This window comes from Zonotrichia albicollis, chromosome 14 (genome assembly GCF_047830755.1).
Source record: "Zonotrichia albicollis isolate bZonAlb1 chromosome 14, bZonAlb1.hap1, whole genome shotgun sequence".
Lineage (NCBI taxonomy): Eukaryota > Metazoa > Chordata > Aves > Passeriformes > Passerellidae > Zonotrichia > Zonotrichia albicollis.
This window is the reverse complement of record NC_133832.1, coordinates 8,842,473-8,860,697: the sequence shown is the minus strand read 5'-3', so window position 1 is coordinate 8,860,697 and position 18,225 is coordinate 8,842,473. Positions and strand designations below refer to the sequence as shown.

The window sequence follows — 18,225 nt, the reverse complement described above, 5'->3', positions numbered from 1 at the left end:
TGCAGCCATAATTCTGAGCTGGAAGGCAGGAGTATGAATTACCCTCTGGAGCCTTCAATCTCTGTGCTCCAACACATAGTTCTGCCAGTGGTGGTTAGGGTTAGGGTTAGGGTTAGAACAACTTCCCAGTTCTGCCAGTGGTGGTTTTCTTCTTTATTTCACATGCTGAAAGCTGAAAGTGTTTTTCTCCATAAGAAAATGTGAAATTAATGGTCTAGGCTGCTTTCATCTTCCAGTTTTGCAGATGTATGTTTTCTTAACCCTTTGCTGTACAGGTCAGGGTCACTTGCAGTTCTGCAGGTTCACCTATCAAGAACTCCATTCACAGAAGCACGCTTGCTTTGGAGAGTTCCAGGAAAACAGAAGTACTGCAAAATCTCAAAAATCCTTTTAATAGGAATCCATAGATAGCCTGGCCTGAGGGTTATACAGAAAGAGGCTTTTAGCTCTGGCTAGCAAAGAGAATAAGACATGCCTGTTGTGCAGCCTCTGCAAATACAGGCCATCCCTAGGGAAAGGTGAAGGGAGGAGATAATTATGTGTGAAGTTTTTATTGTTCCTAGAAAATCAATCTCATGAGTCTTTTCTTACTTAAGTACCAGTTATCCCAATATCTGCAAGGCAGTGTTTTGTGAGCTGTGTCCAAACAGGAACAAGTTGATGTATAGGATATAATTTATTTTTGAAATCTTTTTTTGCAATCCTCTCCAGATTTCACCAAAATGAAGTACTTGGATATCCAGAAGACTTTGCTCAGTTAAGAAGCCCAATGCAAAATCCACAGCTTTGCAGAGAAATTAGCTATTTTTCATGCATGAACTGTACAGATCAGGGTCTATTTCCTCCCAGCTAAATCCCCATGGTCCATCCACACTGTGGAGCTGCAAGCCCATACCTCATTTTAGCTTCTCTGCATTCATGTGCAGGCAGCTCCAGCTCAGGGTCTCCCCACCACATGGGGCTCCAGCAGCTACACTGACTACAAGTGCCTGCCATCATTCACACTCCCTTCTTGTTAGACCAGCTCAACCATTGCAGGGCTGTGTCAGAATGAAAACAGAGGGTGTTTTTATCCTAGATCAGTGTAGAATCTGACATCCTGATGCTCTCCATCTGCAGGACTAACAGGCCCAAAGACAAAGCATTACAGGTCTCTGCCTTCTGTAATCTCCTTATGTATCAGCACCACAAACCTTCTGGCATCCTGGTGAAGTGCACACCAGACCAGGGTCACTGAAAGTGTGAGCAATGAATTAAATCTAATGCTGTTTCTTCACTTCAGGAGCAAACTTTGCAAATCTCCTTAATGCCCAATGAAGCAGTTTTACTGTGGCAAGGAATTTTCCTCTTGTGAACTCCATGTTCAAACAAGCTCCCTGGTGAGGTATGCACAGGCTGGCTTTTAATACAAACACAAAACTTACATTTAACTTATTAGTTGGGGGAGGAATACAGATGAGAGTTGGATGAATCTCATGAGTCATTGTTTCTGTAGGATAAAAAGCAAGCTTGTCTCAAACAAAATAAATTCATTTCTATTGTGTATTGCAGATAGAAGTGCTTAAATAATAGAAAGATTAATAGAAACACTTCAACCAATTGTTCTAGAAAAATGAAAAATAGCTTTTGCATTATGAAAGAATATTCTTTAAATATGGAGAAATAAAGCATTTCAAATGAAACAATGTTTTGGGAGAGGGAGACAAACGCAGATTAGTCATGCTTGGATGTACTTTCCCAAACAATGCACTGCTTAGAGCTAACACTAAGACATGCACATACCCCAAGGCACACATGATAAAACAGGGAATGTATATTAGTTTAATTCCTTTATCATTTGCTCACTGCTGCATTTTCCTGTCTCATGCTAAGCCTTGCCCTGGATAGCACCATATGCATATTCTGCATCCTGACCACTGAACTCATTCCCAGCTGAACCTTGTGCCAAAATGAAGGGACATGCTCTTGAAGTGTGGAGCAGGGCAAAAGTCCAGCACTAACACCATGGAAAAGATAATGGAATGGCATTGTTCAAGTGCAGCACCATCCTCCAGCGGTGTGCAAATTTCAATGAGCCTTTTTTATTACTTTAAGTTTTTAGATGTGGAAGGAAATGATGAGACAGGGAAAAGGTGTACCTGAAGGAAACCCAGAAAAGTCTAAAGCCAGCTGAACAAAGGCAAAAAAGTACTGAAAAGGGGATTTAATGGAATATTCAGAAGAACTGATAAGAAAGGAAAGCATGGGCTACAATGTCTGCAGAACCTGACAACAGCATCAAGCTATGCAAAATTAAGTAAAAGTCCAGGTATCCACTGATTCAAGTTCTCACTAGAAAAAATCCCTAGAAAATCCCTGTGGATGGGTGGTAGTAAATAGCAGATATCGCTGGCAGTGGGTAAAAAAAATTCAAGTTCCAGTCTCTTCCCCCACCTGCCCTCCAGTTCTGACCCTGTGATCTGCCACAGCCAGCAAAGTGAATCTCTTTACCTCTCCAAGGGTACCTGTGCCATAGCTCCAAGGCCAGGTCCAACAACTCCAGGAGCTATCCTGTGCCAACTGCACTAACACTTCCACTTGCACACATTTGCTGTGTGTGTTGGCAATCCCTTCAGCCAGACTGATCTTGCTGTGTGGTGACTTCTCTGGGACAGAGTTCTCCTGTGTGCTCATACAGAGGAGTGCAGCTGGATCCTGCCTTGTTCTTTGGAAATAGCTGCAAGAAGAGCATGCACATGCAAGGCAAGTGGTACCTGGATACTGTACAACATGCCATATAGAGTATTCTATAACATTCACCTTTGTTTTTAGCACAAAAGAAATATGTAGTGTATTCTGGAGAGGAAAATCCATCAACAACAGCAGTTTTATCCAAAAGCTTTTTTTTTGGCTAAAGCAGCTTAAATTTGTAGCAAGTCTCAAAAGCCTAGTTTAAAGCACAATTTTTTTCCTGAGGAAATGTTACAGACAGATTGTGTTTTTCAAAGACTGTTAAGAGCAAATGATGGCTTTATACTGATTTCCCAGTGCTAGGAATGCAAATGAGAAAAAGCAGAGTCAGTTCACATTCTGTTACTGATGGATAAGTCTTACCCACTCAAACCACAGCAGTCCTGGCACAGTTACCTCCAGTACCTCATTTTCTGCATTTCAATTATCATCTGATTCAGGACCAGTCCTTGTTAATTCTCCAAAAGCCAGGATTGCAGGCAAGGGGACTTCCCTTACAATGCAAAGCCTCACCTGCTTTTCACAGGAATCTGGAGCACACTGGCTTCTACAAACACACCAGTTCCTCTTACTGGTCAATCAGCCTGTACATGAATCTCTGAGATGAGCAAACTGCTGAGTTTGAACTGAAGGAAAACTGTCTTGTCACAAATCAAGGAGAAAACACAAAATAAATTACTCTGGTCTGCTTTACTAGTCAATGAGTTCATGAATTATATCCACACACAGATATGATCAACTGGGCTCATGCTTATGTAATCAGCCACATTACTCCATTGCTTCATCTGTAACTGAATAGAACTGCAGCAAATTAGCTCTGGTGCTCTGCAGAATTACCTGCTGAGATTAATTACTTGTTCACTTTTTGAACAAAGTCCATAAAAAGCACACAAAAATCATTTATCCCATCAAATAGCAATTTGGACCATGCAGTTAGAGCACAGCTGAGCTGAGGTAGAAAGTTCTCAAGTCACTCAGCTCTTCTTCCAAATGAATCCCTTGCATAAACTTGATGTAAAGCAAACACAGCATTTTGGCATGGGTAGGTATCCCGAAGAGCTGCATCCATCACATATTCCTGAGGGGATCTCTAACATTTCCTGACCTAAAGGCTCAATGTAGTTTTCTTTTAGGGCTGGAGAAATGAAAGCAGCCTGGATCCCACTGCCGGTGCTACTCAGTGTACTTAAATATTCTTGAGTCCTGTAATATTCTAAAATAAAACTACATTTGACTGCAGAGTTTGAACCACTGTTTGAGCACTGTTCTGAACCTAGTAAGTATCTGACAACACAGAAAAATGCTGCTATTTTGGTGTTGTTAATAACTCCTCTCAAAGGCCCATGACAAATAGATAACTGATACAGGAATTGTCTATAAAACTGGAAATTTTTTCCTCTGAAAGCACTGTTTTCATGCGTTAAGTATCAGAGGTGATAGAAAAAACAATTCTAAAAATACATGGGTAGGAAAGCAAAATACCTACCAAGTGTTATAAAAGCCTCATCTTGCCCTACAAAGCTCAACCTTAACTAGGGATCACAAGAGATATCTCACTACAGGCCATATTTGCTTCCATGGAAAGCACTTACTAAGGAAAGGTGAAGAGGGAGAAGTACTAAAAGGAGTGAGTGACTTGCTGCTGTTTGCAGAACTGTAACAGGTTAAAAATAAATGCTAGATAGGAATAAAGGAACTGGCTTAATGATGAGTCAGTCATCACCATATAGAAAGAGGGCATCACAATTCAAATATAAAAACTGAGAGCTGGGTTGGAGCCCCTAAGCATTAAGGCCAGCAGAGGAATTTCTATGAAACACAGGATTTGGTACCTACCCAAGTCTCAGGGATACTGAGCAAAACCTGCAGATGATGAGCTATAGCCATTCCACATTTGAACAGGCAGCTGCACCTAACACAAACAGCCATCAAAATAGTTCCAACACCCAGAGCATCAAAATCACCTGTGGTTTGAATTTTTTGGTGAGGGCGTACTTGACTCTGGAGAAAAAAGCATTGCATTGCAGACATAACACAAGTTTGTAAAGGAAACTCTATGCTCTATCATAATGCTTCACATTAAGAATCACCCAACACTTGCTAATTCTGTAGGAATTATTCTAGGAATGGGCTCAAAGTGTGACATGGTTTGAGGGCAAAGTGGGTTCTTCTGTGTTCTCAGTCAGACACAAAACCAGCTACACATCAAAGACTCATTCCCTGAAATGAGCAGCATTCCAGCTGTGAAGCCAAACTTCCAGTTGATCTCTAACATTAGCAGAGCCACATTAATGACTTAAGCATGGTAGGAAAACTGCATCTTGAGGATGAAGAATGCAAAGGTATTAAACATCTCCTCCATGGTGCCTGCAGCATGGGCCCACACCCACAGAAGTGTTTGTTCTTAATCTGTGACTGCTATTACTCTCGCTCATAAATCCTTCTTCAATTACAAACAGTTTTAATTAATAACATACCCCCTGTGCCTATGCCCTGGGCCATTTCCACTTAAACTATTAAACCAGAGTGTCTCATGTGGCAACTAAAAGCAGCAACAGATTTTTTTCCAGGCCTGTGAGCAGTCTGTACTGTGCTCAGAGCACAGCTGCAGGTAAGCAACTGATCACCCCTCCAAACTGGGAATCATCTCAGTGAGAACCATCCAAAGCTGGTAGGACAAAAGGGTTGTGAAGCATGACAGCAAACCTGCACTAAAAAAATCTCCATCCCAGGCATTCAGCCAGCCAGTCACCAAATTAACTGCTCAACTTTCCTAGCTCTTCACCCTGGGCATCCTTCGCCACAAAACTTCTGAGTCTGTATCCCTGCCTTTTGAAACAGGACCTCAATTGGCTCTGTCTCATGGTTTCAGAACTAGGACACCAGCACCTAAAAAAGCTGCTTTCTACAGGAATCCACATGCATCTTCTCCATCCCTTTTCTTACTGCCTTAGGTTGAAACAGAGCTCAAGTCCCAAGAGCTTATCTCCAGTTCCCCTTTTACAACTACAGCTCAGCATTGTTACACAACACTGCTTCTCCTAACAAAGAGAATCAAACTCTATGCCAACAGCTCAGAAATTCAGACACTGGTGTACCTTCAGATAAGAGAATGACTGTGGGGGCCCTGAATCACACAGCAATTTCTTCTTGCAAGACCCATTTAAGCACCTGAGGGCCTCCTCTTAGAGGGACACAAGAAGCTCTGCTTTCTGTCACCTTCAAACAAGCAGCTTCTGTATTACTCTTAAACTGACAGTTGAATGGAGCTAATGGAACATTAGAGTGGCAGTTGCTCTTTGGTATTTTTAAAGAAATATTTACACTCCAAGGGTTTGACCATGCCCTGTGAGATGACTCAGAGCCAGTAACAATGCAGGTTTGTACAAGACAAAGTAAATAAATGTGTCCCAGATCTCACATAGCAAAGCTGTCAACCTATGAAAAACTTTAGTTGGAAGTTTAAAATGGAATTAGCTTACTATTTTGTATTATTTACATTCAATATTACAGACCAATGGTTATGCACAATACCTTGAAAAACAGTGGAATAAACATTTCAAAACAAAACATTTGGTGCCTCTGCCGTCATATATCAAGCCATGCTAGCACATTCCAGCCCTCACCCCACCTCCCCAAGTCACTCCTTTGGGCTGGACCCTCTCTACACGTGCCATACCCAAAAGATGGTATTTTGTAATACCACAAAGTATGGCTCAGTTGGTTATTTAAGGGCTCTTTGCTTTCTCATCTCTTACTCACCTGAACTGGTACAACCACAGCCCTGTCTGATGCTCTCAATGCACCCTGTCCAGCTGCCAGGGCTGTCAGAAGCCTCAGCACATTTTGTTGAACTACAGTAGTCACAGCACGCAAACCCCACCAAACTTGCAGTAACACCAAACATTTTATTGTTCACCAACGCACGAGGTGAGAAGAGAATTTCTCAGTGAGCACCACACCCTCCCCTGGCCCATCAGTGATCAGGCAGCACAGCCTGCCCTCTGCCTGAGGGTGAAAATAGCACAGGAGCTTGGGCATTTGGAGGGCAGGGCTGGTTTTGTGTTTGGCTATTTCTTGGGGTTTTGGTTTTTTTTAATGTTGAGTGTTATTACTAGGACCTTTCTTACAATGCAAGAAACAAGTAGGCAGTGTTTTGTTTCAAATATACTATAAAGACTGTTTCAAGTTCATATACCTTAATCAGTGATAATTCCTGTTAGCAGCATGATCACCAGCACCACCATTTGCTCTGGACACTTCTGACTCAGTGCTGGCAGTTAATAAGGAGTTTAGTCGGGCATCCCTAAGCACAAACCAAAGCTGCTCACTCACCTGCACAGTCACAGCCTGCGTACCTACCACCAGTGTGTCCTGCAGGCATTTGAAAAAACAGAGATATTAACTACAGAAGACAAAAACTAATGAAAAGTCACTCATTTCCCACTTCCCAATTCACTGTCTATTCACTCTTGGAAAATGTTCTGGAAATTTTCTGTTAAAATCTGTCTCGAGGTATTTCCTCACAGTGAGACACAACTGCTTGCTTTAGCTAAATTAATTGTCAACCTATGCAAACACAGGATAGACCATTAAGTGAGAAAGAACTGTGAAGTACTGAAGGACTTATGCAGACAGTTTTCCCAGTTGTCTTTTTAAGAACTGTCTCAAATCCATTCCTAGTAGTAAAAATAACAAGCTTATAGCACCACTTTAGAATACCACACTGTTAAAAAGTTTACATCACCAGTCTATAGAAAATAAAAAAATCGAACCAAGAAGAATGCTGATCTCTCCACAACTTTTATCAGTTTAAATGTGGTGGGCTGACCTTGGCTGGGCACCAAATGCCCATCAAAATCCTGGTAACACTCCCCTTTCTAGCTGGATGGGGACAGAAAATGTAACAAAAGGCTCCCGTGTTGAGAAAAGCACAGGGAAGTAATTTACTAATTACAATCATGGGAAAAACAGACCCAGTTTGAGGAAATTAATTTATTACCCATCAAATCAAACAGGGTGATGTTAAACAAAACCCCCTTCCCCCCAGCACTTCCTTCTTCCCAGGTTCAACTTTACTCCCAAGTTCTCTGCCTCCACCCACAATGGCACAGGGGGACAGGGAGTGGGTGCTGCGGTCAGTTCTTCACACAGCTCCTGCCCTCCTTCCTCCCCAGGACAGTCCCTCACAGACTGCTGAGTGTGGGTTCCTCCCACAGGGTGCATCCTCAAGAGTGGCTCCTCACTGCTGCAAGGAGGGAGGGGACACAATGCTCCCCATGGAGCTCCCTGGGCTCCACGGGGACAACCCTTCCTGGGCTGTTTTCATTGCAGCCTTTCCCTGAGAGATTGTTCCCACTCACAAGCACAGGCAGCATCAAACCAGCACCTGGCTCTGTCTGGGCAGACTCAGGCAGTGCCTCTTTTCTCACCAGGAACGTTGTGGTGGATCAAAGCATTACCTTCAAAGATCTTCCAATGGATGGATTAATGCTCAGCTCATTACCCCCAGCTGCTGAGACATGCAGTGCCTGAATGTACAGCAGAGGCCAAACTTGTCAGATTTTTTTAACTCAACAGTTATAAGGAATTATTTTCCTGTTATCTCTAGGAAATTAACTTTGTGTCTAGGGATTCTGCTACATGAAATATAAAACAGACACAGCAAAGGACCCAGCTAATAGAGCATAACAGGTGTGTCCCCCTTGTAGTCAATATCTTAGGCTTCTGTAACATTCATTTTTTCTGCAATTCTCTTCTAGCACCAAATAAACATCCTTATTTCATAAGTGCAACTCTTCATTTATTCTCCACTGTGAATAAGTTAAAAAAAAAAAGCTAAGCTATTGAGTAGGGCTATATATTTGCTTATATTCGCTGTACCCTACACGTGGAATATTAAGGACATTATTCAAAAAGTGTTCAGCACATGTTCACTGGATCTCGTATTGCAGGGTAGGTCTTTATTAAAAGGCAATATTTGTTCCACAAGATACACATCAGACACTGGAGAACAGAAAGCCAATTGCCCATGTACAAACTAACTTTGGACTTCAAGTACTCTGAGAAGATTCTCCAGTTTGCCAGCAGCAGCCTGACAAGGGGGCTCTGGATGAGGAAAGGTAACAGAGCAGAAGCAAAGAGTAAAAACTGATTTGCATTAGTGTGCCATGGTGCATATGCTTGTGCACACCTGGGACTGCGGTAGACAAGACAGGAATGAGGCTTGGGGACATAATTCTCAAGCCACTGGGCACAGATAACCAATTTTTGCCTCATTTATACCTAAGTTTTACACAGACACATGCAGCACCAAAACCACGCCAAGCCCTGTATTAAGCAAAAAACTTCCAAGAAAGGCTAAACGAATACAATAAACTGGAGAATTCAAATTAACAGAATGACCTCAAGCACAGCAGCTTAGCAGCCATCATTAGGGTTAAGAAAGTTTGCTTTGCTGGAACTTTAGGAAAAATGTTTTAGCCAGAGATTAAAAAGCTTGCTAACAACAGCACAAGAGTGGAATGAAATTCATGTTATCTTACAGCACAAGAATCTCACTAAGGTTTGACTACAGAAGTTCTACACAAAACCAAGGAAAAAAGAAAATAATCAACATATTGTACCATTTCACAGTGTACAAGTAAGTAGTTATGAAGAGAAGTCAATTTTCCATGTGGTCATTTTTCTGTCCTCTGCTTCAAAAAGAACACCATTTGCAGACAACTACAGCTTGTTTTCCCTTGCTCCTTCCCCTACCAGCCATTACAGCAGCTTATAATTGCTACTGACACTGCTTTTACCATAGGAAATCCAAGTGCACACTTCAGCAAATATCAAGGAGATACATACCTGTCTAAAGACATACAAAAAATATACTATGCCCTTTCCTTTGCATTACCAGGATAAACTGTAGAAAAGGAGAAAGATGAGCAATGTGTAATACCAGTCCTCCCAAAAGGAAATTAAAGATTGAATTTTACACTGCAATAAAAATATATTTGAAAAAAAAAATTGTACTTCACATTAGAAAGACATCACCTGAGTTTCTAAACAATTCTGGTTTTGAAATTACTTCTAAATACAGAAATACATTAACTATGCCTATCCCACTGTGTTGGTTTGTGCTGGGATAGAGGTAGTTTTCTTCATAATAGCTACTATGGGGCTATCGTTTGAATTTGTACTGAAAACCAGCACACTTACATGTGCAGCTTTTGTTTTACTTATTAAACCATCTTTATCTTGACCCATGAGTTTTCTCACTTTGCTTTCCTGATTCCCCCACTCATCCCACTGAGGGGTCACAGTGAGTGAGCAGCATGCTGGCTGGAGTTAAATCACAACACATATAAATCAGGAAACTATTCACAGCAAAGTGAAATTCCATCTTTTACACTGTAGCTGCATAGTAAGTAGTGTAGCTTTTTTAAACAGCAGTTTAATTCCTTGAAAATGCTTGCTTCATGCCAATATTATTTTCAGAGCAAGCCAGAAAAATACTAGGCATGGCAAAAGTAGCTACAGGAGTTTTCAAAAGAATATAATTATTCCACTTTAATTGCAAGTTAAGGCCTCCTCTGCTCAACATAGTAGAAGCTGGCTAAAGAACAACTTCCATCACCATTACAGAAAACACCAGTACACAGTCAAGATGGGCACAAATCTTATTTTAACCACAACTGAGGCACCAGCCTCCTCTTAGTGCATGTGTATTACACATTTGGAAGAATGCTTTTCCTTCAGCTCACAAAAAATCTGCTTTACAGTCTGTGGACACCAGACACGGAGGATCTTCACTTCAGTCCTGTTTGCCCTCGCGCCACTGCCGCGAGCCCTCATTCCAGGCCACGTAAACAAAGAGAGCAAGCACCACATGGACAGTGACCACAGCTACTATGGCAGCATAGAAATAGCTGTCCCTGTCAGACATCCCCAAGGAACCTGAGAAAACAAAGAAAGAATATTAGTTATGAGCTAGGAACTCTGACGTGGCAAGTCACAATTCTCCCTACAGACCAAAGTTTCATTTGCCCCTGTATCAAAAGTCTGAGCTCAAAACGATTCACAGGAAACAATTCATTGGGACAGTTAAAGGCCTTGAAACCATTTTTGGAGCAAAGCAATACTGCAGTATTCAATATTTAAGACAAAATAAGCTAGATTTGATGTCAACAGCTTAGAGTTATACAATATTCACTTTTTCTGATAGTACCTTCCAGCATCAAACAAACCTCAACATGCTTTTTTCCTAAATGTAACTCTCTTTGTGGGGCAATAACATGGGGGAGGGAGATGGGAGGAAGAAGTGGGAGAAATCTGTAATAATTTGCCACTAAAACAGGAGAAAACAGTAGAAGAACAATTAAATTTAGAAGACTATTACCTTCTGTATTTAGACTGTAAAACAGTAATGCCCCACCATTTAAGATACATGAATGCATCTCATATAAAACAAGCTTTCAAATATCTAAAGACCAAACACTGAAATATTGTTTCCCTTAATTAATTTAAAAAACCCAACAAAGGCACCCCAAAAGCAAACAAAACCTACACATAACAGCACTCCAAAACCATCACCCTGCACAGGCAATCCTTTCAGTGCCAACAGATCTTGCCATTAACTGACACAGCAAAGTTAAAGCTCAGCTTGCTGCACCTCAAATTAAGAAAAAAAAGCTAAAAAGGATCTTGAAAGTTACTTAACTACCTTTGAGCCTTCATGTACTACATACAGCAGTACACACCAAAGGAGAATCATCTCAGAACAACTTGGTTAAACACTCATAAACTGCTCATAAAGCAGCTGCTTTCTCCCTTCCTCCTCCCCACCTGTGAAGGAGAACTTTTCTAGGACTGCAGGAGGTGAGTATTAAAGCCTTGCAGAATCAGGACTACAGCATGGCTGATTGTTCAAACAAACAGCCATAATCTCTCTTCCTTTTTTTTTAATTGAAAGAAAGCTCCAGAAGCAACCACATTCAATATTTGAAATTGCATATAACTTGTTTAAATGCACACGTTTAAAAAACAAAATATAAACCTCAGAAACAACATTACTCTGTCTCAAACACATGCTTAGTTTGCAATACCTGCAGGAAACATAACTCTGATGATTCTGATAGGTCTTCTGCACAGTAGCGTTAAACACCCTTTAGGTAAGGGGAATAATGCACTTCTATGCAATATAAATCATTGTATAACAAACAGCAAATTTTGGATTGCAGACCACAATGCAGGGAAAGATACATTGACCATTTATGTAATTTTCTGTTCTAATTAAGACATTACAGGATCTTTTGTATACATATGGAAACAAATATTCAAAACAGGAAGAACAAAGATGCTATTAGAGGACTGTGCTTCTCCTGTATTTTTGTAATAATAATGTTAATTGGCAGAAACAAAATTACCTTCAAATACATAAGCCTTTGATGAAAAATATAGCCCAACAGGTAATGTAATCATTAGAGCTGTGAAGAATAGAAGTGTTCTTAAAGTTGATGTTAATGAACCCTCATTTCTGAAATAAATAAGAGAAGTTATAGACAAAAGAAAAAACACAATATATATTCCTGAAACAGGATAAGAACTTATTCCAAACAGAAGCTGATTACTTTTCAAGAACTGAGCAAGTGTATTGTTTGGAAGCAATAAAGACTGAAGTATGTATTTGTTGGCTGCAATAAAAATGAGAGTATTCAAAACAATTTAATGATTCTGCCAGTCTAAGCTCACAAAAAAAAAAAACAAAACTAAAATTAAAAATTAAATCTTTAGACTTTTTCCTGGTACTGTTTTGCAAGCATTATAACATATAGAGGTTATGTTAATATGTTTATCAGTGGATTACTGCATATTTATTAAATATCTAATATTAGTTACACATGCACATGTCATATGACAGTATCCTGCATTAAAACTTGCCAAGTTCCTTTTTTTTGGTAAAGTAACTACAAGTCCAGGAAAATGACAAATCCTACAGGCCAGGATAGAAAGGGAAGTACACTGAATGAATTTAACAGCTTACTACTCCAAGTTCCTTTTTATTAGGTCTTCTTCCTCTATTTAAAAATAATTTCTCAGCTTTTAACTAAGAAACTGGAATAAGTGTAGTTACAGTCACAACACAGACCCACTACACCAAAACTTTGCCTTCACAGACCTAAACCTGGAAGACTTTGACAAAGGAGGGCTTATGAAATTTTATGTACTTGGAGGGTCTCCTTGAACTTGACCTGCTAGAACAGGTGTTGTGTTTACAAAACACCACACACAGCCTGGCTCTGTGTGTTTCCACCAGTTCTCACTCACTCTGCCTGGCTGACTGCATTATTTTATGATTGAGTAAACATGTAAGCCAGGCAATACCCTTCTGACTTTCAAAGATATGAGTTCTTAGGGCGTTGAAACACACATATATGTGTTTTTCTTTGAAAAAAGAATTGGAAATAGGGAAAAAATGGTTTTATTCTCTAACAGCTATGTGCAGCCACGCACAGCTTCTACACTGCAGCCAACAGCCCTGCTGGCTCCTCATGTACTGCCATACATTTAGGCGGCTTTAAAAACGAAAAACATCTGAATTTTTTTCCTTTATCAGCGTTTGCCTGAAGGACTGTCAAGGTGGAGGACAAAACGGCATTCAAAATTTCCCTGGGGAAATTAGAAACCATTCTATCAACACTTACCCACAGAAGAGTAAGATGACCTCCAGCTTAATAGCAAAGTTAAAAACTCCACTGTTGACAAATACCTTCCTTACACTGACATACTCTCATCGCTTCCCTACGCGGCAAAAACAAACATTCGTGTATAAGCTCAGCCGAGCTCGGCACGTTTCCCCACGGCCGGCAGCCGCCACGCTCGGCATTGGGGGTGGCCCGGGGTTACACAGCGTGACCCAGGCCAACCGGGGCCCTCCTCATCATCCTCATCCTCCTCCCGCTCCGGCTCCTCCGGGCCCGAGCCCCGCTCCCTCCCGCTCCTCCCCGGGGCTGCAGCCCCAGCGCGGGCTGATGGAGCCGGGCGCGCTGCCCTCTCCGCGCCCACCGCCGCGCCCTCCCGCCCCCGAGCCCTTCTCCCGGCCGCCCCGGGACTCACGGCCTGAACTCGGCCACGGGCACGGCGCTGACGGGACCCGGCCCATACCGCTCCATCGCTGCCGCCGCCTCGGCCCGCCGGAAACACCGGCTATGGGCGCGCATGCGCGCGGAGCGCCGCCGCCGTCGCCATAGCAACCACTGGGCTGGCGCGGCCTAGCGGTGGGAGGTGAGTACTGCAGCGGGACCGAGGGATAGAGTGAGGGCTGGAGGGACAGAGGGACGGAGAGACTGAGGGATGGAGGGACAGAGAGTGAGGGATGGAAGGACAGAGGGACAGAGAGAGTGAGAGATGGAGGGAAGGAGAAGTGGAGTGACTGAGGGATGGAAGGAAAGAGGGGTGGAGGGAAGAAAGGACAAGGAGGATGGAGGGAAGAAGGGACAAGACGGATGGAGGGATGGAGAGACTGAGGGATGGAAGGAAAGAGAGACTGAGAGACTGCGGGATGAAGGGAATGAGAAATGAAGGGACAAGAAAAATGGAGGGTTGGAGGGAAGGAGAGATGAATAGCCTGAGGGATGGAGGAAATGAGGAATGAAGGGACAGAGGAATAGAAGGATGCAGGGATGAAAGGACAGAGGGATGGAGGGATGGAAAGATGGAGGGACTGAGGGATGAAGGGACAGAGGGATGGAAAGATGGAGGCACTGAGGGAAGGAGAGACAGAGGGACTGAGGGATGAAGGAACAGAAGGATAGAATGATGGGGGCAAGAGAGATGTGATAATGGAGGGCAGCCTGGGACCTGGACCGCACCAGTGGCTTCAGCTGGGCTTGAGCAAAGTCATCATCTCTACAGGGAAACTGCCCTGAGCAGGCTCACTGCCAGCTTGGAACAGTGGTGCCATCTGTGCTTCTTACAGGTGCTTTCCTTGAGGGATATGGAGAGTGTTTGTGTATGGCAAAACTGCAGTCAGATGTCTTGGGTGAAGGCTGAGGCTTTCCAGGAAATGGCTGTGGTCTCAGAGCAGCAAAACCTGTGGTATTGATGTTTTGATGAACTCATCAGTACAAAACACTTCAAATGAAATAACACAGGGCCAAGGCGTTCTCTGAAAGGGAGGCTGCAAATTGTCTCTATGTCATCCTGTTAGGAGGGAGGCTTGTTCACTTAAAGGTTTTCTGCTCTCCTGCCACTAAATTGAAATTCCTTCTCCAGCCAAAGAAAAACATTCTGATCAAAATCTGAAAGAAACCATCCCCATCATAACTAACAGGTTCTGCAAATGAGAGTCCAAGGACTCCTGCAGAGTTCACTCTCCTCCAGCCTGATTGAGCACTAAGCATTTCCAAGGTTATGCTCTGTTCAAGCTATTCATTCACATTCCTGCTGAAGCTACTCTGCTTAAATACTCACCAAAGGATGGACTTGAACCCAGCTTTCCAACAGATGCCCAGAATGTTACAGTCTCTGCTGTGCAATCAGTCTCATTTGCAGGGGAAATAATTATTGACACTCAATGAACAGCTTTTGCAGGAAATAAAGCCTTGCAAGCTTCCAAACACTCTGGAAGCTGTTTAATTGATGTTGCCATTTAATTGAATCTCATATACCACAGTAATTACATATTTGCCCCTTTTATGGTAAAATCACGTTGATACCTTGCCACAGCCACACCAAACCTTAACTGTGTGAGTCACTAACTCCTCACGAATCCTTCCTCATCTTTTCCTGCAGGGTGCAGCCTTCCAGCATTCCTGCAGCCCCTGCCCTGCTCCTGGCTGCAGTGCCAAACAGCACATGGCATGGCACAGTGGCCTCTTCCTTCCCCCCTGAGCCACCTTGGCACCCTGCTACCCTGGAAGAGAAGAAATATGGCATGGTTGCTTTCCTTACAATCAGTAAAATGAGGAAATAAGCACTTAGGTTCTGGTAGTTCCTGCTGTGATATTGCCTCTCAGAGTTTACTCAGAGTTTGAGTTTCCTTCACCTGGGCTGGAGGACACTACACGGGCACCAGCAGCTGTAGTGGAAGGCAAGGAGCAGCACTGTCTGCAACATTGATTTTCTACACTCTGATTACAAATACTGAGGCATTTCATTTTGTTTTCTCCAACATGCGTGAGAAAGAAGGTGAATTTTGTTAAAAGCACTTTTTTCCCCCCAGCAATGAACACAGCTCAGCTGGCAGCTCCCTTGTGTTTGTTAAGATGCAGCACAGTTCAAGCTGTTCAGCACTTATGGGGTTGGGTCTGGCTCTTGGGGTCATGCTTTCAGTGTAAACCAACCAATTTTATGTTCTTTTAAAACAGAAGAGCCCTCCTCATCTTTGAATCCACTGCTGCCTGAGCCAGCAAAGTGACAGCTTGCATGAGGGGGCAGCAGGGGCTGGCATGGACCAGGGAGGGCCTTTGTAGCCCCTACACAGCAAGGAAGGTTTGCTATGTGACTCAAGCTTAAAACTGCCAAAGAGTTCTTCAAAACACCCAATAAAATTTCAGCTAGCCAATCCCAACATTCAACCTAAATGTGGGAACAGATTTTGTTTACTTATAAACAATTAAAGCAATTACAAATCATTTTAGCAAATCAATGAAGTTAATTTAGAGTTGTTAATTTAAGACAGAAAGTTAATTTAAGATAGAAATTGGATTGCTGAAAAATTATGAATGTGGGTACAGAGAACATCTAATCACTAGAGGATGTTCTTTCCACTTTTGGTGGAAAGTTTTTGACTTCCTTGATAGTTTCCCCAGTAGGGAAAGCAATGACATAAGAAAGTTTAATAACAGAACAACAAAACAAGGAAATATAAACGTGGAATAAGTCTCACATCATATAAACTTACCATAAAGATGCATATCAAGGATTAGGAAATAACAAATAATTTAGACTGAACAGTCCAAGTCATTAACTTTTAATATAAAGTTACTTCATATCTCACCACACTGATGTTTTTATCTCCTTGAATAATAACAATTTTGCTGAATGACTTCCTGCATATTAGCTGCTTTTCTTTTGTGTGCACATAAAGGAAATACAAAACTGTTGGAAAAATTTTACAATTGTGAAAGAAAAAGAAGCTTTTTATTTGCATTTTTGTATTAGCTAAAAGACTTGGAGGATACAAAGTTTTATCTGTTTGCTTCAGATTTTATACATCAGGTATTCTGAAATTTCAGTATGAACAAAGACCTTTCTTACCTTGTGGATTATAGAGCAAATATAAAACTTGTCCTTAAGCAGAAACTGAGCTGCAAGCACAAGAAGCTGCCAGCTGTGGGACTAAATATCTGCTATTCTGTGTCCTCAACATTTGCTAGGAGATGCTTGAAGAACATTAAAAACACAGGCAGCCCCTTCTTTTCTGGGGTCTGTGCCTCAAGGGTGCAGAAGAGGCAGGAAGGTGCCTGTTAAAGCAATACCATCTAGTGGCAGATGCAGAAAGAGAATCCAATCTCCCAACAGGACCAGAGCTGGAAAGGTGAAAGTTGAAAAGATAATATTTGAAAACAAAACCACTTGCTTGAGAGTAATTTTTTTCATTACTTGTTTCCATGGTAATGTATCAAAAAGGATGATCTACAAATAAATATTTATCTGTTCTGTGAACCTCTACGCCCCAGAAAAGATGTTTCAAGAAAGATGAGATGATGGATTGGCTAACTCTGGAATTCTCCATGATAGTCCAGGTTGAAAGCCCAGCAACCACAGAGCATGTTACACAGTGGGCCACCCATCTTCTGTGGGAATAGAACCACAGGACATCAATGCTTGGGTTGGCAAAGAGAGCATTTATCTGGGCATTATGGGGCTGTACTCCCTGCTACTGCACAGCCCAAGATAAGGTAGAACAAAGAGCTCAGACACCCCTATTAGCTAATAGAACTTGGAAGTATCACAGTGTAATTTTCATCTCTCTCTAATATTGCTGTCATTTTGCAATGAAAACATAGAGCTGCCTTCCACATGCATTGTGTAACACCTCTGGCACCTTCAAAAACAGAGTGGGAAAGGCTTCATTCCCACAGCTGATACAAGTCAACCAATACTTACCAATTTCAGCTGAAACTCTAGATGCTGAGGGAAACATATGCTTTTTCTGTAGAGGCAAAAGTAAACAAAGTTTTACAAGCTATATGCAATTTGACCAGTCTGAGACATTCTATACCCTTGCCCAGACAAATGGTGCTGACTACAAAGTGGCTAGGGTCAAATTTTTTTGCAGGTTTGAAGGAGTACTTTTCCAAAAAGTAGTGTATGTTAGCACAAATGCATGGAAAACTTATCCCCTTCCCAGTGCTATTTGGGCTATAGTTAGCTGCAGAAAATGCAGAAGGTTTTTGTGAGGATGGGGGTGGTGTTTATAAGGGTGGTGTTTCTGATGGCCTCATCCTCAACCAGTGATGGGTTCATTTTGTTGCCAGGTGACATTGACTTTGTCTGACAAAG

General features: G+C 42.0%; 1 protein-coding gene across 1 annotated transcript; it reads right to left on the bottom strand.

The window, feature by feature from the left end:
- Positions 1-8,667: 8,667 nt before the first annotated feature.
- VMA21 (vacuolar ATPase assembly factor VMA21) lies at positions 8,668-13,983 on the bottom strand. The gene is made up of 3 exons (XM_005484485.4): positions 13,834-13,983; positions 12,144-12,253; positions 8,668-10,674 (listed from the first exon to the last, which is right to left on the bottom strand). The coding sequence occupies exons 1-3, from the start codon at positions 13,935-13,937 to the stop codon at positions 10,532-10,534; spliced, it is 357 nt and encodes a 118-aa protein (XP_005484542.3). The 5' UTR covers positions 13,938-13,983; the 3' UTR covers positions 8,668-10,531.
- Positions 13,984-18,225: the final 4,242 nt, after the last annotated feature.

Bases quoted from the DNA above. Each gene is read 5' to 3' on its own strand.
- VMA21 (XM_005484485.4), bottom strand. From the start codon at position 13,937: ATGCGCGCCCATAGCCGGTGTTTCCGGCGGGCCGAGGCGGCGGCAGCG. The intron at 12,254-13,833 runs GTGAGTCCCGGG...TATTTATTTCAG, and splicing joins CCCGTGGCCGAGTTCAGGCC to AAATGAGGGTTCATTAACAT. The intron at 10,675-12,143 runs GTAATTTTGTTT...TTGTTTTCTCAG, and splicing joins AAAGGCTTATGTATTTGAAG to GTTCCTTGGGGATGTCTGAC.